This window comes from Bos grunniens, chromosome 18 (genome assembly GCF_055505025.1).
Source record: "Bos grunniens cultivar Pamir isolate PY7600 chromosome 18, Bosgru_T2T1.0, whole genome shotgun sequence".
NCBI lineage: Eukaryota > Metazoa > Chordata > Mammalia > Artiodactyla > Bovidae > Bos > Bos grunniens.
Genome location: NC_141182.1, coordinates 48,326,135 through 48,350,249, shown reverse-complemented (window position 1 = coordinate 48,350,249; position 24,115 = coordinate 48,326,135). Strand labels below are relative to the sequence as shown.

At 52.3% G+C, this 24,115-nt stretch overlaps 2 protein-coding genes across 9 annotated transcripts; one reads left to right on the top strand and one right to left on the bottom strand.

Moving 5' to 3' along the window:
• The first annotated feature begins 4,689 nt into the window (after positions 1–4,689).
• Positions 4,690–18,364, top strand: RASGRP4 (RAS guanyl releasing protein 4). 7 transcript variants are annotated; one of them, XR_015145941.1, is made up of 17 exons: positions 4,690–4,841; positions 7,580–7,764; positions 8,181–8,286; positions 8,409–8,471; positions 9,100–9,231; positions 9,318–9,471; positions 10,926–11,099; positions 12,293–12,409; positions 13,210–13,485; positions 15,217–15,297; positions 15,377–15,481; positions 15,716–15,834; positions 15,945–16,672; positions 17,199–17,235; positions 17,338–17,472; positions 17,596–17,708; positions 18,159–18,364. XR_015145941.1 is itself a non-coding variant. In XM_086352313.1 (17 exons), exons 1-17 carry the CDS (start codon positions 4,819–4,821, stop codon positions 18,213–18,215), a joined length of 2,022 nt encoding a protein of 673 aa, XP_086208439.1. In that variant the 5' UTR covers positions 4,690–4,818; the 3' UTR covers positions 18,216–18,364. The 7 variants fall into 7 exon arrangements, 5 of the variants coding, with proteins under 5 accessions (XP_086208439.1, XP_086208442.1, XP_086208438.1 ...); XM_086352313.1 differs by having other exon boundaries at positions 15,945–16,089; XR_015145942.1 differs by lacking the exon at positions 15,945–16,672.
• Positions 18,365–19,616: 1,252 nt separating this feature from the next.
• Positions 19,617–23,579, bottom strand: TSLIG3C (tRNA splicing ligase complex subunit 3C). 2 transcript variants are annotated; one of them, XM_086352331.1, is made up of 8 exons: positions 23,495–23,579; positions 23,240–23,388; positions 23,027–23,161; positions 22,290–22,495; positions 21,977–22,054; positions 21,768–21,884; positions 21,066–21,233; positions 19,617–19,948 (listed from the first exon to the last, which is right to left on the bottom strand). In XM_086352331.1, exons 1-8 carry the CDS (start codon positions 23,557–23,559, stop codon positions 19,805–19,807), a joined length of 1,062 nt encoding a protein of 353 aa, XP_086208457.1. In that variant the 5' UTR covers positions 23,560–23,579; the 3' UTR covers positions 19,617–19,804. The 2 variants fall into 2 exon arrangements, with proteins under 2 accessions (XP_086208457.1, XP_086208458.1); XM_086352332.1 differs by lacking the exon at positions 21,768–21,884.
• Positions 23,580–24,115: the final 536 nt, after the last annotated feature.

The following is a 24,115-nucleotide window of genomic DNA, read 5'->3' as shown; positions in this document are numbered from 1 at the left end:
CTCTTGCCTGGAAAATCCCATGGATGGAGGAGCCTGGTGGGCTACAGTCCATGGGGTCTCGAAGAGTCGGACACGACCAAGCGACTTCACTTTCCCTTTTCACTTTCATGCATTGGAGAAGGAAATGGCAACCCACTCCATTGTTCTTGCCTGGAAAATCCCAGGGACGGTGGAGCCTGGTGGGCTGCTGTCTATGGGGTCGCACAGAGTCAGACACAACTAAACTGACTTAGCAGCAGCAGCAGAGGATGTATGTGAGTTATATGCAAATACTATACCATTTATATAAAACGGGACAGACTTTCCAAGGGGGTCTGGGAACCAAGCCTCTGCAGTTGCTGAGCAATGACTGTATTCCTCACAATAATCTTGGGAAGTCAGTACTTTTATGATGCTCATTTTCCAGATAAGCTGAGCACAGAGAGGTAGAGCAACCTGCCCAAGCTCACACAGAGGTTGAGCCAGGAATTTGAACCCAGAGCCAAGGTTCTTAACCATTTTACTATACTGTCTCTCTATTTGCATAAAATCTCTTAGTTATAGCAAAAAGACACTTTAGCAGAGCCAGGCTACATCCCCCAGAATACTAATCCTCATCTCACCAGGGGCTGCCTGAGCCACCCATGGCCACTAGTTGGGCCACCCTTTATGCAGATGAGTGCCCTGGGCTTTGTAAGTTGGGGAACCCTGAGGGGGGCAACCAGCTCCTTCCTGCTCCTGTGGGGACTTAAGTCCCAAAGTAGGATCCCACACACACCTGGGCCTCCTGCTGGGCAGTTAACTTCTTGCCTCTGGGTCTCAGTTTCTTCATTTGTCCACTAGATTAATTTGGGATAGTTCCCTCCTTTTAGGATTGTGAAGATTCCATGAGGAAACCAATTAGAGCCTACCACATGGTAACTGATTGATTTAAGGATCTATTAAAATTATTATTGGGGGATTTCCCTGATGGTCCAGTAGCTAAGGTTTTGTGCTCCCAATACAGGGTGCCCAGTGTTCAATCTCTGGTTGGGGAACTAGATCCCACATGCCACATCCAGGAGTTGCATGCCACAACTAAAAGGTTCTGGAACTAAGACCCAGTGCAGCCAAATAAATACATATTTTAAAAATATATATTTTGGGGACTTCCCTGGTGGTCCAGTGGTTAGGACTCTGCACCTACACTGCGGGTGGCACAAATTCGATCCCTGGTCAGGGATTTAAAATCCCACACACCATATGGTGAAGCGAAAAAAATATATTATTAACATGAAATGGTATCTATTAAGCTATACAAAACAATATCTTGCAGTTCAATAAAATTATATTGATACCTAGAGAGTTGTGTATAATAGACTGCTACATGTTACATAAATACTGATTTACTGATACAACTGTACTATATGGCACACAAGCTTGTACCACATCGTTGGATGACATAATGCATATTATATAATTAGATATTTAGGCTAATATAATTGTTAACCAATTATATGTTTATCTATTGTACACTATTTAATGCACACTTGTATATTAAGTATCTAAGATTTTCCTTAGAATTGTGTATATAACAGAAAATTATTCTATGTCATTGGGCTTTATATCATAAGATATTAATAGCATTTCTTTCTCCTGTTAGTCATCATTACGTGTCTTAGGATCCACCCATGTTGCTCTGTGGACACCTTGTCTATGCTTGTGGGAGTTTTGCAGGCCCTTCTCGTGACTGTCTGCTTCTGTTTATTCACCCTCTCATCTGGGAAGGTAACACCCAGGTTGCCCCCAGCTCTCCCCAAATAATGTTGTGGTGAACGTCCTAGTATATGTCCCTGAGTGGAACCGAGGGATGCACATCCAGGAGCTAAGTGAGGGGGTCACAGCTCCATGTACACGTTTGATTTGACCATATTGCCAAGTTGGGGCTTCCCTGGTGGCTCAGGTAGTAAAGAAGCAATGCGGAGAGACCCGGGTTCAATCCCTGGGTTGGGAAAGTCCCCTGGAGAAGGGAATGGCAACCCACTCCATTATTCTTGCCTGGAGAATCCCATGGACAGAGAAGCCTGGTGGGCTGCAGTCCATGGGGCTGAAAAGAATTGAACACGACTGAATGACTAACACTTTCACTTTCCGTGCCAAGTGGCCCTCAGGAATGGCTGTCTGCTATCAGTACAAGGAGGGTCCCGAGGTCCCCACAGTCTCAACCTCTACTTGGCATTTTTCCAAGTCCTAATTTTTGCCAGACCGATAGGATGATTCAATGTTCTTTCAATTTGCCCTTCCCTGATCCCTTACCAATAATTTCTAGCATCTGCTCAGGTGCCTGTCAGAGTTTTGGGTCTCCTCCTCACCTGCTCATCCTCTTTGCCCAGTTTTCTACCAGAGTGGCTATCTTTTTCTCTTGCTGACTTGCAGCTATTCCTTTTTTATATACATTCTGGATATTCTTCTCATTGATTTTACTTTTTTATTTTTGGCTTTGCTGGGTCTTTGTTGCAGCGTGCGGGCTTTTTCTAGCTGTGGCGCATGGGCCCTAGAGCACAGGGGCTCAGTGGTTGTAGTACACAGGTTTAGTTGCTCCGCAGAATGTGGGATCTTAGTTCCCTAACCAGGGATCAAACCGGCGCCCCCTGCATTAGAAGGTGGATTCTGAACTACCGGACCACCAGGGAAGCTCCTTTCATTGATTTTAGACATTTTAAATATAGTTATTCCTCTCTGTCATTTGATATTTGTTCCACAGTGTCCTCAATTAAAAGAAATCTTTATTTGGATGTTATTAAATGCACCCTTTTCTGCCTCATAAGTTTTTTGTGGTTTGCTTGAGAAGTCTTTTCCTTTGTGGTTGCTGGTGTTATTGCTGGTATTAACCATCCCTGAGGGCCATGGCGGGGTGACACACGTATATACCAGTGCCCAGAGCTTTCCAATCTCACTCCTTGATCCTCCTTTGAGTCCAGGAGGCCTGGAGACACTTTCTCACTATGAGCTCAGTTCAGTCAGGGCCGTTACATCACCTTGTGTGAAGCAGGTGCTGAGGAGATTGGCTGAGAGTCACAAACAGCACATCACGGAGAGCATCCTTGAGATTAAAGGAGAGAGAAGAGAAAATGCTGGAGGAGGAAAACGGAGGAGAGGGTCTGAAACCGTATCACATGGCGTGGAATGGAAAAGTTAAAGAGAATGCACTCTGTACTTGTCTAAATGTTCCAGTCTGGGAAAAAAAAAAAAAATCCATGGTGACTTCTCTCAGTGGAAAAAAGAAAGGAACAAAAATAGACTTCTAGGACCTTCCTTGGTAGTCCAATAGCTAGAACTCTGCACGCCCTATGCAGGGGCCTGGGTTTAATCCCTGGTCAGGGGACTAGACTCCATATGCCTCAACCTAGGAGCTGGTGCAGCCAAATAAATAAATATTTTTAAAAATAGACTTATATGAGAGCTTTGGTTGAATGGACTCACTTACTAAGTTTGGCAGAATCATACTGCAACTACTACTCTACTCCCGGGTATCTACACTACAGGACTACGCACTGCTTCGTTCACCAAAAGACAGGGGATAGAATGATCACAGCAACGTTATTCACAGCAGCCCCAAACTGGAAACAACTCAAATGTCCATGACAGAAAAACCAATCGATAGATCATGAACTAATCACACGATGGAAGACTATACAGCAACCAAAATAATGAGCTACAACTAAATACAATACAGAAGAATCACAAAGACACCAGGTGAAATGAAGGAAGCCAGACAAGATAGTTGATTCAGTTTATACATAGCTCAAAACCAGGCAAAACCACTTTGCTAGAAATTAGGCTGCTGGTAACACAAGGGGGCTTATGGGAAACAGAAACATGCTCTCCCTTGATTTGTGTCACATGGACGTGTTCAGTTTGTCACCGTTCAGCAACCTAAACACTTATGATTTGACTCTTTTTTGTACTTTCATTTAAAAATATGTCAACATGACACATTTAGGTAAACGAAAAAAAAGCACACATACTCAAAAGAAAAGTCTGTTTCTATGAGCATGTTTCTATGTATTTAAACAAACTCGCAGCCAACAGGTCAGATGAAAGCCAACCATGTGTCAGCCCTGCCTAAGAGGGGCAGTGGGCTAGGGTGGGGGCTCCCAGGGGGTTAGCTTCCATCTGCAACGTTTTGATAATAACAGTCTTTAAGATTGTGTGAGAATTGAATGAGTTAATATAAGCCCTTACAACAGTGTGAGGCATACAGTAGATGCTACATGAGGTTTTCTTACAATAAAAGGAATAGAGTGAAAATGTTTTCTGGGGGCACAAATGGCATTAAAACTAAGCTAGAAATAAAAGAAACAGAAGAAGAAATATACAAAATACCATGTCTTGTGACTTTCCAGTCAAACTTCTGTGCACTGTTAGACGTTAAGTATGTCCTTACAGAAATACAGACTTTTCTTTTGAGTGTGTGTACATAAATATGTCATATTAGGCACATTTTCTTTAAAAAGGGCTTTTATTGAAGCATGACAGTGACAGAACAGAGAATCACGGGTCTGGAGATCGAAAGATGGGGGAGATAGAGAGAGCCCGCCGGGTGATTGGGGGTGGGGGCCGGCAGCACCGGAAACCTCAGCCTGAAGGGATCCCCAAGTGGGGGGAGGGGGGACCTTTGGTCTCTCCCCAGCCTCTTCCTTCCCCCTGGCCTGGGGCTGGGTGGGGAGGGGCAGTTCCTCTTTCCTTCCCAAGCGCCGAGGAGGCCCCAGCTCCCAAGGGGCTAAGAAGATGGAGCTGTGGTGAGGGGGGAGGAGCTGAGCCTCACTCTTATAAGACCCCCCTTCCCCGCCAGGAAGCATGAACAGGAAAGACAGCAAGAGGTGAGAGGACCCTCCCCAAGGAGACCCGGAGCTCCGTAAGCCCCTGAGTCTCTCTCGGGCTGCAGGGGGAAGGTCGGGGAGGTTCTGACGAGGTGGGGGCACGGTGTCCAGCTACTTTCGCAGCCGCCGCAGAAGCAGGGGACGCCAGGTAGAAAGATGCTTCGGGGTGTCCAAAGAAAGCTCAGGCTGGGTCTGTTGGCTCGGGCGGCTGTCTTATCCTTGCTCTGCTGGAATTCGAGCTGCTCTGATCCCGTTCTCCCCCGCACCCTTCACGCCCCTCAATCATCCTGGCTCTCTAGGCTGGGTGTCTCTGTCCTCCCGGGGGTTTTCTTGGCTGCCCGCTGGACTGGAAACTCCAGACTCCTGCAGGGCCCTACCCTAGGGGAGGGGAGTGTGCCGAGGGGCAAGGCGGCTTCCCTGCCTAAGCAACTCCTGGCTGTCCCCCGGGGGCAGACAGTCGGAAGGTAAGGGCCTAGCAGCTGCTTATGCCCGCAGGTTCTAGAGAAGGCTTCCTATAACCTGGAGAAGCTTGCCCTCCTGTCCTCACAGGGGCAATGGTGGCTGCATCCCTAGCTTGGGCAGCTTCTCCTTCCTCCCCCGGTTTGTCTCTGATGGCAAAAGGTCCCCTCCCCTATAATATCCAGGAGTTTAGTGGTGGAGACCTAGCTGCCTCATTCTCTCGCTGTGTGACCCTAGTCACACAGACTTGCCCACTCTGTGCCTCAGTTGCTTCTTCAGAGTCATAGTCCCTCCTCAGACTGGCTCATAAGCCCTCAGTGGTACAGCCTAGACCTATGGCTCTCAAGCATGCGCACACATCAGAGCCACCGAGGTCTTCTAAAACACAGGCTTCTGGGCTCACCTCCAAGGTGTCTGATGTTGTAGATCTGAGGTGGGGGCTGAGAATTTCTATTTATGTGAAGTTCCCAGGTAATGCTGTTGGGATTGGACCTCCTTTGAAAATTCCTGATCTATAGATAGGTGTTTACCTCTCTGCCCAGTACACAGTGGGTCATAGCAGTGCCCTTGTTATGGGGGTTTCCCAATTTCTGTTCATCCCCATCCCCCTAACCTGGCTTTCAGTTTGCTCCATCACATTCTCTCTCTGCATCTCAAATCTAACTTTCCCACCCCTGGCCACTTAACAGTCTCAGCAAACTTAATCCCTTATTTAGCACTTTTGAAGAGCAGGACATTGAATGTTCATAATAAATTCCTGGGGAAGGTCCCAAGATGACTCTCATTTTTCACATGAGGAAACTGAGGTCCAGAGAAATGATGTCATTTACATAAAGTTACACAGCCAGCACAAATTTCTCCAACCCAGTTTTTTTGGGTTTTTTTTTTTTTTTTGGCCTCGAGGCAAGCAGGAGGTGAGTTTCCTAACCAGGGATTGAACTTGTGCCCCTGGCAGTGGAAGCATGGAGACAACTGCTGGTCCACCAGGGAAGTCCTTCCAACCCAGTTTTATCTGACTCCTGTGGAAGTCAAGGCTTTCTGCCTGGATTCTGCTCCCTCCTTCCTTCACCACCCCTGTCTCCCCATTACCCTCGTTCCCCAACTAGAACAGGAGCCTCAGAGAGGCGAAGGGCAGAGTGAGGGCTATTTTTAAACTTCTTGAAGCTGCCTCAGCCCGAGGGACCGCACCCAGCTCTGAAGAGCCCTGGTGAGGCCACGTTGCACCCGTATCTTCTCTCCAGGCTCCAAATCTAGAGACCCAGGCTCATAGCTGAGACTCAGTCCTGCTGAAAGGCTGGCTTGGGGGAGGGGTCTGTCATCTTAGTGGGGATCAAGAAGAGGGGGAGAAGAGAGAAATGAAATCTCAGGGGTCTGCTTCCCTCCTGAGGGCTCAGGGAAGGAGGGGTGGGTGTTGGAAGGCAAAGGGGAATTCTTTTTTCTAGTCTTTTTTTTTTCCAATTTTTAAAATTCAATAATTTTATTTATTTTTCAGCTGCTCTGGGTCTTCATTGCTTTTTTGCATTGGCTTTCTCTAGTTGCAGTGATCAGGGGGCTATTCTTCATTGGGGTGCTCGGGCTTCTCATTGTAGTGGCTTCTCTTGTTGCAAAGCACGGGCTGTAGGCACACAGGCTTCAGTAGTTGTGCATGGGCTCAGTGCATGCTTAGTTGCTCCATGGCATGTGGAATCTTCCCAGTCTAGGGATCAAATTCAAGTCCCCTGCATTGGCAGGTGGATTCTTATCCATTGAGCCAACAGGGAAGCCCTGCAAAGAGGAACTCTGAGGAGCGGCCCTGAAGGCAGAACCTTCCATGATTCCCCCTAGGGAGGACAAGAATAGTTCTGGGGGTCTTCTCTCCATGATTCTCTGGGAGGTCTGGAGTAACCCGTCTGCCAACAGGAAGTCTCTTCCATGAGGTCTTGGGACCACATAGTCAAGGGGAATTCAGGGGCAGTGGCCGGTGGAGAGTTCTTATGATTCCTGGTGGGTCCTTACTAGTCCTTGGGAGGTCTTCTCCCATGATTCCCTCGGGGGGCAATCAGGGTAGCCTTAGGGGTTTTCCCCCTGGTTCCTTTGGAGTTTACCTGTAGGAGATGGCTCCCATGATCTGGACTACTGGGGTTTTCTCCTATGGATCCAATGTAGGTCAGGACTAATGCCAGCCCCTTTCCTTTAGGAAGCTTCTCCCAGGATGCCTTGGGGCTTTGGGGACAAGAAGAATGCTAGGGGTCTGTCTAAAGGAAGGGGCTCCCATGAATCCCCAGGGGATGTTCCCACAGGAAGTCCCACCAGGAATGCCCAGTCAAGACAGGGGGGCGGGGCCGGCCCCGACAGGCCCGCCGCCACAAGACATGCCCCAGCCCCCGGGAAATCAGCAAGGTCATGGCTTCCATGGCTCTGGGCATGCTGAACGAGGGTGGCTGCAGTGAAGATGAGCTGCTGGAGAAATGCATTCAGTCCTTTGGTGAGTCTTCCCCTTCCCTGGCCAGCCTCCCCCAAGTCTGAGCTTGGGCCAAGCACCCACCTCTCTCCGGGCTCAGTTTGAGGGGTATAGAAACAGAAGCAGGAGTATGTGGAATGAATCTCAATCACTATAGTAGGAACACAAGAGATACCTGTGTTTCGTTTTCCTGACCTGCATGGATGGGGCGGCAGGTTGGCGGGCAGGGGTGGGATGGGGTTCTGACTCTTATTTCCATCTTCAGCATGACTTGCCAGGCACAATGTTGGTCCATGCACAGTCCAGATGAGGAAACTGGAGCACAAGGAGGCCAGGTTGTGTGCCCGAGCTCACACACGAGTCACTGGTAGAACTGGGGTTTGAACCAGGCTGTCCAACAGGGGCCATTCTAACCCAGAGTCCCCTTCTCCTGCCTGCAGACTCAGCTGGCAGCCTGCGCCGCGGGGACCACGTTCTCAACATGGTACTTGCCATGCACAGCTGGGTGCTGCCTTCTGCCCACTTTGCTGCCCGCCTGCTGACCTTATATCCTCCTGGGGCCATAAGCAGTGGGTAGAGGGCGGAGGACAGAGACGTGAGAACCTGTGGGGACGGGGTGAGCAGTCAGGTGTGAGATGCTGGATGACCGAGCCTTGACCGGAACTCAAGTACCAGGAGGCCACAGGGAGCACGCAGGAGCTGAGACGGCTGCAGATCTGTCACCTGGTCAGGTAGGCCTGGGCCAAGACTCTACGCCCATGATGACCCAGGATCTTCACCCTGCTGCCACCCCCCCAAAAAAAAACACTTCCCAGAGACTATGCAGTCCTACTCCCCTACATCCCACTTCTGAGAAGCCCATGGCTTCTTTCCTAAAACCTCCCAGTTCTCCTGAGAACCCTCACCTCTTAGAGACCCCTGACCAGATCCTATGGACCCTTTCCCATCTGGTACCCCAAGACCTCCAGCTCAGATTCCTGAAATTCCTAAAACCTCCCATATACTCACCTAGCTTCTAAGACTCTGCTCACCCTGTTACCCCAAAATCTCATCCCATAAGCCCCCAACCTAGTCCCTGAGACCCACCCTGACTATTTTGCTTCCTAACCACTTCCCAGAGATTGCCCAGTCTATCCTCCATAGATCCCTCAGCCTGTACTAAGAGGCCCCCAGTCCTACTCCCAGAGCTCCTCCCAGCCTGGTGCCTCTCTGAACCCTGGCCTTCCAGAGACCCCCCTGTACATATTTAGAGTCACCACCCCAAGCCCAGCACCTAGAGATCCCTCAGCCTGAGACCGCTTTCAGAGACCTGCGTCCCTCCCCCCAGCTCCATCCCACCGCCTCTAAACCACCCCACAGGTACTGGCTGGCCCAACACCCTGAGACGATGCACCAGGACCCCCAGTTAGAAGAGGTTATAGGCCGCTTCTGGGCCACTGTGGAGCAGGAGGGTAACTCAGTCCAGCAGAGCCTAGGAGACTTCTCCAGTCGGTGAGTCAGCCCCTTTCCCTCCCCACCCACACCCCAACACCTCCCACCCTGAGTCCCTCTAATACGCTGCCTCTCTTTCCCCCCAGGCTTAGCCCGGGTGGCCCAGGCCCCCCACATCCCATGAGCAGCCCAGGCCTGGGCAAGAAGCGCAAAGTGTCCTTGCTTTTCGACCATCTGGAGACTGGGGAGCTGGCAGAGCACCTCACTTACCTGGAGTTCCGGTCCTTCCAGGCTATCACAGTAAGGACCCCTCTTCTCCCAGCTAGGGATGGCTTAGGGTGGAGCAGGGCCTGGCTGGGGCCAGGAAGGACTGAGAGGACCCAAACTGTCAAACTTGGGTGCTAGCAGGTACCGGAAAATGAGTTAAGCTGGCTCAATACGGAGCCCCCAGGGTTCAAATCCCATCAGCCCCTTCCTACTTGTGTGACTTTGAATTAGTTTCTCAACCTCTATGGGACTCAGTTTTCTCATGTGTAAAAAAGGAACTCATAATATTTCATTGGCTCTTTGGGGAAATTAAATCAATATGTCCATTTAAAAATGCTCATCACAGGGGACTTCTCTGGTGGTCCAGTGGCTAAGACTCTGCTCTCAGTTCAGGGGGCTCAGGTTTGATCCTTGGTCAGGAAACTAGATCTCACATGCTGCAACTAAGAACCAGTGCAGCCAAATAAATGAATATTTTTAAAAGGCTTGTCACAGTGCCTGGCACATAGTAAGTGCTCAAAATATTTTTATTAATTGTTCATTTATTTGAGAAGCATTTAAATACACTGTGCTTTGGCCTGTTTTCTGTAAAAGGGGGGCTTAATTCCTGTCTCATAGGTACCTGGTGGCTCAAATGATAAAGAATCCACCTGCAATGCAGGAGACCTGGGTTCGATCCCTGGGTAGGGAATTTCCCCTGGTGAAGGGAACCACAATCCAGTATTCTTGCCTGTAGAATCCCATAGGCAGAGGAGCCTGGTGGGCTACAGTCCATGGAGTCGCAAAGAGTCGGACACAACTGAGTGACTAACACTCATTTTCATAGGATCAGTGCCTGAGGCAGAGTAAATGCCATACAGTTGAACCATATGAAATTGGCATAGTTTGACATATTTTACCTACTCAAATGATTATTTAAAATGCTTCAAACTATGAGTTGGACATGACTGAGCGACTTCACTTTCAAACTATATATGTATTTAGTTATTGCCATCTTGACATTATTTTGAGGGTAGGTGGGGATCTGGTTCCTTAATGTGAAAATTTCCTGACCGTACACTGCAGTGGATGTGGGTATGTAATGTTGACCCCTTGTGCAGAACAAATAGCAGTTAGTTCTGTATCCTCTTCTGTACACAAGTCAGGTATACCGTTAAGGGCAATAGACTGAGTTCCCACTGTGACTTGGGCCTGTGTGACCCAGGGCAAATTACTTAGCCTCTCTGTGCCTCAATGACCTCATCTGTAAAATGGGAATCATATAGTATTCTATTCATCAACTTGCTGTAAGGTTGTGACAAAGGGCTCAGAATAGTGCCCAGCTTTCTTTAAACGTTTCTCCTCAGATGAAAGGGGGCCATGGTGACGTCAGGGACATGTGATGGCCTGGCTAGGATATCGGAGGTCGTGACTGCTTGGGGGATGGGAGTGTGAGGGTTAGGGCCTGAGGTTTCCAGGGCCCACCCTGACGCCCACCTCTCCCCCAGCCCCAGGACCTGCGGGACTACGTTTTGCAGGGCTCTGTGCGGGGCTGCCCGACCCTGGAGGGATCTGTAGGTCTCAGCAACAGCGTGTCCCGCTGGGTGCAGGTCATGGTGCTGAGCCGTCCCGGGCCTGCACAGCGAGCACAGGTGCTGGACAAGTTCATCCAAGTGGCACAGGTGAGGCCCGCCTTCTGAACACCTGCCCCGCGGGGCTCTCGGGCTGTGACGTCACCATCTCCTGGCCCCGCCCTGCCGCATCTCGTCCCACCCTGGCCATGCCCCAGAGGCCTCAGTCCCATCGTTCTAACTCAGGACTGTGATGGCACTTCTTCTCTGGCCTTGATTTCACCACGCAAACCCGCCATGGCCCCACTCCTTGGTCCCAGAGGTGGCAGGTGACGACAGCCAAGCCCTATGCCCAAATATTCTGTCGCCAGGGCAACGGAAGAGGAGGCTCTTTCGTGCCTCCACCTTTGCGTCATCCCCTGCCCCGGTCCCTAGGCCCCAGCTGCCCCTTCAGGACAGTGACAGCATCCGGCCCCACCACTTGAGGTCTCCCTAGGCCCCGCCGTTCCCTCCTCCCCCTACCCCCTTTCTCCCCTCCCCCCTCCTCCTAGGTTCCCTCCCTTCTGGAGAAAAGGGAAGCCCTCCTTCCCCCAGCGTGGCCACGCCCCCTTGCGTACTTCCTCGCAGACCACGCCCTTCCTCTGGCGTCTTTCCTCGCCTTGCTTCCCCTCCTTGGCCCACTAGACTTAGAGGTTCTGGCCTCTACCTGCGGTCTCCTCAGTCTGAGCATCTTACTCTTCCCTGGCCCCACCTTCTCCCCCCAGCGACCTCCGCTCTTAAACTTGAAAAAGGGGAGGGTGAGGCTATTGTTCCTGGTGACTGGCTGACCCCGCACCTGCCTCTCATATCTACCTGACCCCTCCGTATCACTCTAGCCCCATTTACTTCTGCCCGGCCCCTAACTCCTGCCCAGAGCACGGGCCTTCTTGCCCCTTCTCACCTGTCTGACTCCCAGGGCAGAGACCGCCTAGTTGCCTGACACCCTAACCTCTCTCTGAATCCTTCACACCTGACACAGACCTGTTGAGTCCCCAAACTGGTCCAACTCCCCATACTCGCCTGACTCCCCCCACTTTCATCTGAGTTCACATTAGTCTATCATCTGCATGACCCCCTGATAATGCCCACATACCTGCTTGCGGCCCACTCCTGCCTGACACATCTCACCTATCTGATGCCTACACGGCAACCCCCCACGCATGCTTAAGACTTCATCTCAGCTGGGGGGATGCTGTCACTTGAACCCCCAATTTACCTGTCCTCCATGTGGTACCCGCCACTTCTGCATCACCTTCCCTCCTTAGAAGCTCCTCCAGTTGCACAATTTCAACACGCTGATGGCAGTCACCGGCGGCCTCTGTCATAGTGCCATCTCCAGACTCAAGGACTCCCACGCCCACCTGAGCCCTGACAGCACCAAGGTGAACTCCTATTGCCCTCCTCAAAGTTCCAGTGATCAATTACCCTGAACCCCCACACTTTTCCCAACCCCCTCCACCCCTTCCCAGGAGCCCTGGAGCCACCTGGAGACCTTGCTCCTCCAAATCCGACAGCCCCCCAGGCTTTGTCCTCCCTGTCACTCTTCCTCCTTCTTCACCCATGGTGCTGACCTCTCTCCTGAGTGTCTGGTCCTGAGCAGCACTGGAGGGAGACAGATGAGAGATGCTAGCAGAGAACTTGCAGTCTAGGTGGGGAGTGAAATGATGTCCCCAAGGATACCAACATTTGGGCTACCCATGGGAGAGCATGGGTTGGGGTGTCCCTTAAGAAAGTGTCTTAAGGAGAGTACGTCATCCATGAGTCAGGTGTGTGGCTGAGGTCAGGACGTGACAGGATATTAGGCTAGAGATGCCCCAGGGTGGGGGGCAGGGAGGATGCTGCTGAGTCTTTTGCAAGCCCAGCTAAGGTGTCTGGTCTTTATCTAGAGGGCACTGGGGAGTTAGGAAAGATGACAGCACCCATGATCAGAGTTGGGTTTCTCAAAAATCACTCTGGGCTGGGGAATGGGAGATAGTGGGGCCTTTCTGAGATGGGGACCCAAGAAAAAGAGCAGTCTGGATAGTGCTGAAGCCAGTGTGGGACAGGAAGGGCTTGGGGAGAGGTCCAAAATTCCACTGGGCCCCTGGGGATCCGAAGCCACACCACAGACTGCTGGGCACTCCCCTTCAGGGAGCTGGGGGAACAATACCAGCCTCCCCCATTCCATGCCCCTCCCACACAGGCCCTGCTGGAGCTGACAGAGCTCCTGGCAGCCCACAACAACTACGCCCGTTACCGCCGTACCTGGGCTGGCTGCATGGACTTCCGGCTGCCTGTCCTGGGTGTGCACCTCAAGGATCTGGTGGCCCTGAACGAGGCGCAGCCTGACAGGTTGCCTGATGGCCGTCTGCACCTGCCCAAACTCAACAGCCTCTACCTGCGGCTGCAGGAGTTGGCAGCCCTGCAGCAACAGCACCCCCCGGGCAATGCCAGTGAGGACCTTCTGCACCTGCTCACGGTGAGCTGCCCGGAGCTGCCCCAGTTGAGCTCCCAGAGACTGCGCCTGTAGGGCCCTGAGATTTAGGGTCCTGATAGATGAGGATCAGGACAGAATAGTAGAATAGCCCTGGAATGCATGGGTTTTGAAGCCAGAGCTTGTAAGTTTTGTTCTTGTTTTTTCCTGTGATCTCAGGCAAGTCACTTAACTCCTCAGCCTGTTTCCTTAACTGCAAAATGGGAATACTAATAGGATGTACTTCAGAGAGTGGTTGAAAAGAATCAATAATATAATTCATGTAAATATCACTCATACAGTTCACACAGAGTACTTAAAGTAGTATCTGGAACACAATGAGCTCTATATAAGTAATGCATTTTGAGGGACTTGCCTGATGGTTCAGTGGCTAAGACTCCAAGTTCCCAATGCAGGACGGCTCAGGTTCGATCCCTGGTCAGGGAACTAGATCCCATATGCTGCAACTAAGAGTTTGCACGCCACAACTAAAGATCCCACATGCCACAACTAAGACCTGGCACAGCCAAATAAATAAATTTTTAAAAATACGTTTTTCCCCCAATTCACCAAGGAACTCAAATATCCATTGATCTTAGCTCCAGAATTGCTTTGGGCTTTCGTTCTCCTAAACTTCAAGGTTCTGAGCTTCTCACACCAACAGATCAAAATTCCAAGCTATAACATATTCAGGAATCTAAGCAAAAAGATAATGTTATTAATCATTTTCTGTGTGCCAGACACCATGTTAAATAGTCTCCATGTTAAACAGAGCACTTCATTCCATCCTCACACGCCTACAAGGAAGGGACCCTTATTTGCCCATTTACAGACTGGGAAACTGAGGCCCACAGAGGTGAGGTCATTTGCCCCCTGTCCCACAGCAGGCCAGCTTCAGAACATGAGTGTTAACATATGTTAACCATCACACTATGTCCCAAGACTGCAAATGTGCAGTCCTGGCTATATTTTATTTTACATAGATAGGAAGATAGAGGATTTCTTTCTAAAGAGCAATAAATTGACAGAGACTGGGATTTCAAGGACCATGTAGTCAAAGACTGAAAAGTTGACTTTCAGATCCTAAGTCAGGACCACCAGGAAATTGAAGATGTGGGGCTCCTTGTTTGAAATTATTGAGAATTTCAAGAGGGTGACAGCAGGGCTTTAAATGAACCAAAGGCCCTTCTATGTGTGGGGCCTGCCTCTGAAGCTGGTCCTGCCCTCTGATGATTGGTGCCTAAGCTGCCATGCTTTGCTGGCTCTGAGGCCATCAGCCCAAATATTTATTGCGCACCGGCTGTGAGCCAGGCATTACTTTAGGCACTTAGGCTCACAGCAGTGTGCACATCAGGAAAAAAAAAATTGCTGTCTTGTGGGGCTGACTTCCTTGTGGGGGAGAGAGCCAGTGAAAAAAGTAAATAAGTAAATCGTATGGTCTTTTAGAAAATAGGTGCTATAGAGAAAATTACAGCAGAAACAGATAATGGAAAGTGATAGAGGTTTGCACTTCTAAATAGGATCAAAAAAACCAACACACAAAAAACACCTCAATGAGAAGATGGTGTTTCTGGACTAGGAGGCCGGCAGTATGGAGAGTGAATGGGGGCTCAGTGGGAGAGAGGACCATGGAGAGAGGGGTTTTGGAAAGAGGAGGAGACTGGGGGTCTGGGCAGTCCTAGCTTGCAGGGGGAGGATGGAGACAAGAATGGTCCTTAACATCCTGCCCATCCCCAGCTTTCCCTGGATCTCTTCTACACGGAGGACGAGATCTATGAGCTTTCCTACGCCCGGGAGCCCCGCTGTCCCAAGAGTCTGGTGAGACCCCAGCCCTGACCTCTGACCTCCAGCCCAAGCCTCTGCCCTGCCTAACTGTGCCCCTCTGTCCCTGCCCCAGCCACCCTCGCCCTTCAAGGCGCCCCTGGTGGTGGAGTGGGCCCCTGGTGTGACACCTAAGCCTGACACGGTCACTCTGGGTCGGCACGTGGAGCAGCTGGTGGAGGTGAGGAGGTGCCCTGAGCCGGAGGAGGGATCTAAGACTGTGGGGACCCCGGGCACTTTCATGGTGGTCCAGAGGTCACAACTCCACACTGCCAATGCAGAGGGCGTGGGTTCAACCCCTGGTCAAGGAACTAAGATTGACATGCCATGGGGTGTGGACAGAAGATTAAAAAAATAAGATAATGGTGGGGACCCTAATCTGACCTTACTCTCCCCTTCCCATGCTCCTCCCAAGTCTGTGTTCAAGAACTATGACCCTGACGGCCGCGGCACTATCTCTCAGGAGGACTTTGAGCGACTCTCAGGCAACTTCCCCTTCGCCTGCCATGGGCTTCACCCACCCCCCTGCCAGGGGTAGGTCCTCCCGACTCCTGGGTTCCCTTAAGATGAGGACATGGGGTAGCCAGGGCTCCTGGGTCTGGGAGAACAGGGCCAGGCCTGCTAAAGTGCAGTCTCTCCCCCAGGAGCGGCTCCTTCAGCCGTGAGGAGCTGACAGGATACCTGCTCCGGGCCAGTGCCATTTGCTCCAAGCTGGGCCTGGCCTTCCTGCACACCTTCCAGGAGGTCACCTTCCGCAAGCCCACCTTCTGTAACAGCTGCAGTGGCTTCGTGAGCATTCTGCCCACCATCACCCTGAGGGACCCCTCCTGGAGCACCCTAACTCTTCACAGCCTGGGCTGGGAAAGCCAACCCTTCCCTGTGGCGCTCACAATCCCCAAGCCCCAGATAATGCCCATATTCAGGAAAATCCTCCAGCCTCAAATAGTCCCCATACTTCACAGGGAAGCCTGGCGTGGTTCAGCTCCTGGGGTCACAAAGTCAGAAACAACTGAGCGACTCAACAACAAACACTTCACAGAAACCCTAAATAATGGCTGTTCCCTACACCCTGGATAATGCTGAAGTCTCGACAATGCCCAAATCCCAGTCTCCATCCTGGATAATTGCCAAACCCTGGATAATAAGGGCTTTCCAGGTGGCACAGTGGTAAAGAATCCGCCTGCCAATGCAGGAGTCACCAGAGACACAAGGTCGATCCCTGGGTTGGGAAGATCCCCTGGAGGAGGAAATGGCAACCCACTCCAGTATTCTTGCCTGGGAAATCCCACAGACAGAGAAGTCTGGCGGGCTACCGTCCATGGGGTCGAAAAGAGTCAGATACAACTGAGCATCCACGCACTGGACTGAATGGGTAGGTTATCTGCAAACTGAATCAGGCTCCCAAGTCTCTAGGCCCTGAATGATTCAAACTCTGTACAATTTCCAAAACCAGTTGGATTTGGAAGTCTGTCCTCCAATCTGTGGAACGGACAGATCTCTCACTCCCAAACCCAGACCGATTTGCAAACCTTGGATTGCTTTCCAAATTCACTTTTTTAATTCACTGAATAGACACTGAGCACCTCCAGGGCGCTAGGCGCAGTTATAGGCTGTGGGCGGGGGTGGAGGGGGACAGGCGGAAACAGAACAGACGCAACCCTTGCCCATAGAATGTATGTTTTATTAACTCTGGATTTTGTCCGATTCTCATATCATAGGTGACTCTCCAAACTTGAGACAAATCTCCAAATTCCTTGAGTCTCCCAGACTCCACATAGGCCTCTAGCCTTGGGCACTTCCAAAACCTGGATGGTTTCCTGCAGACAGCCCCTGTCCCTACCCCAATCACAGCTCTCCCTCTCCTAGCCTAGGTAACCTGTTCTGCTCTCTCTTCCCAGCTTTGGGGTGTCACCAAGCAAGGCTACCGCTGTCGGGGTGAGTGGAGCATCAGTAGAGAAAGGGGATCTAGGACCTCCAAGCTGGAAGAATGGGGGACATGGACTGGGCCTCTGGCACTAACCTCTGAATTTCCCCCAGACTGTGGGCTGTGTTGCCACAGACACTGCAGAGACCAAGTGAAGGTGGAGTGTAAGAAGAGGCCAGGGGCCAAGGGCGATGCGAGTACCCCAGAAGCCCCTGTCCCACCCACTCCAGTTCCCCAGGCCAGCTGTGGTAAGACCCAGGGTGTGGCAGTCCTGGGAAGGGGGGCCTGGTGGACGGATGGGGATTCATTCCGAGGTCATGAGGCCTTTCCCATCATACCTACGTCCCTCCCACCTGCGCCCCTGCACACAGGCTCCGAGGACAATCTCTCCTACACGCTATCCCTGGAACCTGAGACTGGGTGCCACGTTCGCCATGCTTGGACCCAGACAGAGTCCCCACACCCCTCCTGGGAACCAGAGACGGTGAGGAGGAACTGCCCCCTACCCCCAACTGGATACGGGGAGACCAGCCTGGTTGCCTGGAGGAACCCAGATAGACATGGGGAAGCAAAGGAAAAGTGAAACGAGGCAAAACTCCTCAAGTGCTTGGGCAGGAGGGTGTAGATATGGGTTAATATTTAATGTTGACAGCAATTTCAGTATGTTGGCAGGGAGGGGAAGGGGTGACCCCTAGTACAAAAGAAAAAGTGAGTTTAGGAATAAAAACAGAAAGAAAACTATAAGATGTCAAGAATAAGGCCAAATAGATCAGATACTATTAATAAATATTGGAGTAAATTCCACTCATCAAAAGGGTGACCTCTCAGAATGAGCTAAGGAAACTTTGCTTTGACACATTGGGGAGAGGCTCTCCCCGCAGTGAACCTGAACACTGTACACTCCCCACGTCACCCCATGTCTTCCTCCTTCCAGGTCCCTCTGCCAGCGAAGGCCTCACCACCCACCGAGTCCTCCAAGCTGAACTCTTAGATGTTGCCTTGGTCTCGTCTCGTCCCTACTTCATCCTCCAGAGTCAGTCTCAAGTTCTCTTCTTCCGTTTCCTTCCCATCCACACTGCCTTTGTTGAAGCTTCTGTCATCTCTTACCCCAAAAGAAAGTTATTTTCTTCTTTTGCATCAGAGTGGCTGTTAATCGTATTCCCTTCTCTTGCATGTGATATCCGTGCAGCTCTGTGTTGGATACGTTTAGACCTAGCCCAGGTGGCTCAGTGGTCAAGAATCTACCTGCCAATGCAGGAGACTCAGGTTGGATCCCTGGGTTGGGAAGATCCCCTGGATGAAGGGAATGGCAACCCACTCCAGTATTCTTGCCTGGAGAATTCCACAGACAGGAAAGCTTGGCAGGTTATAGTCCATGGGGTCACAAAGAGTTGGACATGACTGAGTGACTAAACCACATCATCATCTTGCCAAGTCCTTAAATTCCCATTTTACAGATGAAGAAACAGGCTCAGTGAGGTCAAACTGCTCACCAAAGGGGGCAGAACTCCTGAGTGTTAAGAGTCAGGACTCATACCCAGTTTGTCTGCCTCTCACATGGAAGCTACTGACCAATATACTGCACTGATGTCAGTATGGGTCAGGAGCCAGAGGGGACAGGGGGTAGAGCTCCAAACTCAGATGGGAGAGAAGGCCAGAGAAAGGGTGGAACAGGGAGGGAACCTCTGAAACCCAAGTCAGATCAAACCCCTCCTCTGCTCAGAGCCCTCCTGTGGCTCCATCTCACTCAGGGAAACCAGAATCCTCACTGCGCCCCACCCCACATGGTCTGCCCGTCACCTCTCCAGCCTCCCCTCCCGGCACTCACCCCGTCATTCATCCTGCTTCAGCTACACTGGCCCCAGTGGTCCCTGATCATGCCCCCAAACACTCCTAGCTCAGGACCTTTGCACAGGACACTCTGCCGGGAAGGGGGTCCACGTGGCTCCCTTTCTGGGGTTTAGCTCAAGTATCACCTTAGTGAGGCCTCCCCGGATCACACAAAGCTGCAATCCCCCCATAGTCCCCCGATCCTGGCTTCCTGCCTGCTTTATTTCTCTCCAAAGCCCTTTCCTCATCTGACAAACTAAACTTTCTTGTCTGCCCTCCCTCACCTGAAAGGTAGCCCCAGGAGACCAGGGAGTTTTATTATCTGTATCCCCAATGCCTAGAACAGGGCTGGCACACAGTACTTACTGACGGATGTTTGTCCAATGCCTGCCTATCTCCTGCCCCATGCCCACAGGAGCAAAGGTTGTTGCTGAAGAGAACGGGACTTGAAGGGTCAGAGCAGCAGGGGCCTGCCTGTTCAGACCCAGGGGACAGAGACCTCCAATCTCACCTCAAACCTCAGCACCCCTGCCCTGGCCCCCACAGAGACAGGTCCTAGGGCTGTAATAAATCACATTTATTTTCCAGAGAATACGGTCCTTGGTGTTGAATGGCAGATGCGGGGAGGACTTTGGAGCCTCAGGAACGGGATATGGGGCTGGGATGCCAGGTGCCAAGAGAAACCCTCAGAGTGACTCCTCAGAGATTAGCATCGCATGAAGGAACCCTCCCCGCAATCATCAGTCCCCTTTACTTCTTCTTCTTCTTCCGGCCCCAGCACTGGCGGCCTGCCTTCCGCCCACCTCCGTCCTCTCTTCTGCTCTGCCAGCTGGGCATGGGAGCCTCCAGCTCATTTGGGCGGCCCCCCCGGTCTGGAACGCTGCCCATAAGCACCTGAGAGATGATTAGACTTGAGTTTGAGAGAAGAAAAATATCTTGGACAAGGGGACCAGAGACCCAAGAGAACAGGAAGGGAAGGGCAGATTTGGGGACTTCCCTGGTAGTCCAGTAGTTAAGACTCCACACTCCCAATGAAGGGGGCACAAGTTCAACCCCTGGTCGGAGAACCAAGATCCTGCATGCTGCGTGGTACAGTGGTGGGGACTGCATGGTGGGAGAAACAGTCCTGGAGCTTTCAGTCAAGGGGCTTCAGCAGAAGAGGAATACAGGGGAGGGTGATGATAGAGGTCCACATCCCCAGCAATATGAATGAGGGCACTCCACCTTTTGTCTGTTTCATAGTTGGGCTTTGTATAACATTTCCAGCAAATCAGTGTTTTGGTTTTTTTCCCTCACTTAAAATTTTGCTTCACTTTTTGCTGTGCTAGATTTTATGCCCTAAGAATCATATGTGTGCTCAGTCGTTTCAGTCAGGTCCGATTCTGTGACCCCGTGGACTGTAGCCCGCCAGGCTCCTCTGCCCATGGAATTCTCCAGGCAAGAATACTGGAGTGGGTTGCCATGCACTCCTCCAGGAGATCTTCCTGACCCAGGAACTGAACCTGTGTCTCTTATGTCTCCTGCATTGGCAGGCAGGTTCTTTACCACTAGCGCCAGCTAGGACGCCCAGGTCATATAAGACTGTTTAAACAGAGATCTATGAGGCTAAATTTGAAACTAATCATTTGAACAGAGGGTAGTTTTGCTTTTAAAAATGGTTAAAACCCAAAACAACAGACTGCGGTGATAGGGGAGGATTTTAAGCCAAAGCAGGAGAGGTGGGCAAGGACTCAGTAAACAGATGGACTTTGTTTTGAAGGCACTGGGGAGCCATAGAAGGGTTTTGAGCTGGGGAAGGACATGGTCAGATTTTTGAGTTGGAAATTTCCTTCTAAATGCCATGTGGAGAGGGAAGGATAGAGGTGGTGAGTCCAGAGGCCAGGAACCTAAGGAGAAGGCCAGAGCAGCAGCCCAGGCTGGAGAGGACAAGCTCGTCCAGGGCAGAGGCGGCTGAAAGGCCAGTTTGAAGGCCAAGGGTGTTTAGCGCCCTTCCCCATCCCCAGGTGCTCACCTTGTTGATAGCACAGCAAGTCCCTTGGCGGGCAGTCTTGCTAGTGGCTGGGACAAGGCGAGACAGATCGGCTCGGGCAGCCAGGACGTGTGCGATGGAGATGTCTGATTCTGAGGTCAGAGCCTCTCGAATTGGGATCAGCACTGCCTTCATGGCCTCTCCTTGGGCCTACGAGGTAGTGGGAAAACATGCCCATGAGCCCTCATCAGATGGGACCTGTAATCTTGAAAGCATCTCTCTTCCCTACTCAGGCCCACATCTTTTTTTCTTTAATATTTCATTACGATTTTGTTTATCAAAGTACAGTTGACTTACAATGTTGTGTGCTTCCCACATCTTTTATGTATGTTTTTTTTGGAAGGAGGCATGCCACGCAGCATGCAGCACGAGGGATTCTAGCTCCCCAACCAGGGATTAAACCCCTGCCCTCTGCAAGGGAAGTGTAGAGTCTTAACCACTGGGCTGCCAGGGAGGGCCCTCACATCTTTTAATAAGGAGTATTGCTCTAAATACTCTTCCTGCTCAGACCAGGAAATCCTAGAATGCCCTGGGGGCCCAGAGATTCCACATCCCCAACCTCACAGGATTCTAAAATGACCTAGGTCTCAGAATCAGCAAGAGGGTCGTATTCCTGGCCCTCCCTTCCTCCCCGCTGCAGCCGCAGCTCCCACAACTGCTCCCGCCTAGGTCTTCTGCCCACACCTCAGCCCGATCACTCCAGTGGAAAGCAGATGTGGTGAGGTCAAGGCGCTTAAGGAGGAGGGAGCGGCGGCAGCCGTACTGATCCCGCAGGCTTTGGGACAGAGACGCCAACGCTTCCTGGGGGAAAAGGTCTCAGTCACGCCAGGGGTCGCCCTCATTCCCATCTCTGGATGAGAACCCTGTTCACTTACAGCCATACACAACCTTACCCATCTGGGTGCGTCCAGTGGGTGGTTGAGGAGGGGCTGCAGGGACTCTGGGGGCAGGGAAGGCAGCAGCGCGGAGATCTGATGGGAGAAGGAGGAAGCTAGAGTTAACTTCGCTGAAATCGGATAGACTCCTCCGTGAACCCCAGTTCCCTATGACCCTGAGGACCCCGGCCATAGAACCAAGAATGGCAGTCACAATTCTGCTGATGAAGACATCGGAGGCGGTGGCACTCCTCCTGGAGCCTCTTGGAGAGGGGGCTCTCCCCCTACGAGGAAGGTGGGGTGGCCCTGGTGTGGAGGGGATTCTGGCTACCTTGGCATGCAAGTCCTGAAGCAGCTGACAGGCTGGGGTCCCCCGCGTGGGTCTGGGCAGCCCCAGGGCTTGGAGAGTAAGGATCAGTTCCTGGACCATGCCAGATCCCTCCTCTGCCTCCTCCCCACAGGATGGCTCGGGGTTGGGATCCAGACGGGAGCGCAGGCGGAGGAGGCGGGCGGCCTGGACCTCGGAGCAGAGAAAGCCTAAAAGTAGGGAAAAGGAGCAGTACAATCAAGGAGGGCCGCCACCCCCGCTACCGGGGTCGAAAAGTTCAAGCGGCTTCGAAACTTACGCCTCCTAGTTCCACCCACCTAGAGCCCTGACTCCACCACCAGGATAAGCTCCACCCACTTCGAGACCTAGCTCTTTCTGCAGAATTCAATGGAGTCGCACAGAGTCGGACACGACTGAAAGCGACTTAGCAGCAGCAGCAGCTGCAGAATTCAAACCCTGCTCACTTCGGAACCACCCTGTCTGACTCCGTGTTACTCGATCTACCTGAGCTTCAAGAACCTCCATCAGAATCCTAACCCCGCCCACCTCAGAGCCCTTAGCCCGCCCCAGAGTTCTACTCCACCCGCCTCCCGCCCGGCTCGAACGCCTCAAAGTTATGACCACGCCCCCCGGAGGCGGGGGGAATCCTGGCTCCACCTCAACGTACGGAGCCCGCTCCCCTCGAGACTGTGGCCTCGCCCACTTCCGCCTCCCGGCCGGCCCCCCGCCCCCCAGCTCACGCAGCAGGCGCAGGCGCGCGTCGGGCTCCCGCAGTGAGGCCGCGCAGTCCCCGCCGCAGAGCTCGCGGTCCGGACAGTGCAACTCCCGCAACAGGCCGGCCAACTGCCGCAGGAATTCCTCCTCAGCGCCGGGACCTATTGGAGGTGGGAGATGGTCAGGGCGTGGCGGCGGCACCCAAGGCTCCAAACCTCCCGACCTCCCTCCATGCGTACCGTCGCCGGCGCTCAACGCCTCCGTGCCCTCCTCTCGCTCCCGCTCCAGAGCACCCAGAGTCGCCAGCTCCGCCGCCAGCCGCGCGCACAGCGCCCTGAAGTCTGGGCACGAGGTGCCCGGCGACGCTGCCCCCGGGCAACCCTCATACCTGCGGCGCGGTCGAGAGAGCGGGAGCGGGTGGGAGAGGTTAATAGGAATTTCTGAGGGAAGACCTGCCCCTTCCTGCACCCCCAGCCACACCCGGCTTCTCTTACCCCAGGGCCAGCAGGTCCTGGGCCACTGCGGCCCACTCCTGCTCCTCGGCCTCCGCCCCCTCCATGAGAGTGTCGCCTCTTCTTCAGGCGCGCGCCCCCTGCCGGTCGGTGGGAGGCTCCGCCCCAGGAGCGGCGTGCGCGCGGCCCCTTTAACTGACCAATCAGCCTCTTCTCGCTAAGGGCCTTCGTCATTCCAATTGGTGTAGAAGGAGGTAGAATCCTCCCTCAAGTTCGCCGCCTTAGCCGAATACTAGAGCGCGTCCTTTCGGGTAACCAGTCAGGGTGCTGGAAAACCCACCTGGCTTTGTAAAAATCCAGAGCAGGCGTTTTGGATCCCGGCTGTCGCGACAGACCAGCGGTGTCGCTCGTGCTGCGACATAGAAGCAGCTTTTCCTCCAACTCCCCCAAATGCCCTCTGCTCTTAAAGCATCCCATACCAAATATTGTTCTCCCAACTCCACTCTAAGTCCAGAAACCCGTTTCCTCCTTTCCTATTTAGAGCTGGAATTCTGTCAGGGACCAGGAATCCCAGTTACGCACACACACAGCCGAGTTAGTCTTCATCGATCACAGTGCGCCCGTTGCACCTTCACCCCTCTGCCTCCCTAAGCCTTTCAGAGA

Coding starts and splice junctions, on each gene's coding strand:
- RASGRP4 (XM_086352312.1), top strand. CDS start 4,819: ATGAACAGGAAAGACAGCAAGAG. Junction 9,472..10,925: donor GGTCCTTCCAGGCTATCACA/GTAAGGACCCCT, acceptor CCTCTCCCCCAG/CCCCAGGACCTGCGGGACTA. Junction 11,100..12,292: donor AGTTCATCCAAGTGGCACAG/GTGAGGCCCGCC, acceptor TTCCCTCCTTAG/AAGCTCCTCCAGTTGCACAA.
- TSLIG3C (XM_086352331.1), bottom strand. CDS start 23,559: ATGGAGGGGGCGGAGGCCGAGGAGCAGGAGTGGGCCGCAGTGGCCCAG. Junction 23,162..23,239: donor GGCGTTGAGCGCCGGCGACG/GTACGCATGGAG, acceptor CACCTCCAATAG/GTCCCGGCGCTGAGGAGGAA. Junction 21,885..21,976: donor CACTGGACGCACCCAGATGG/GTAAGGTTGTGT, acceptor CTTTTCCCCCAG/GAAGCGTTGGCGTCTCTGTC.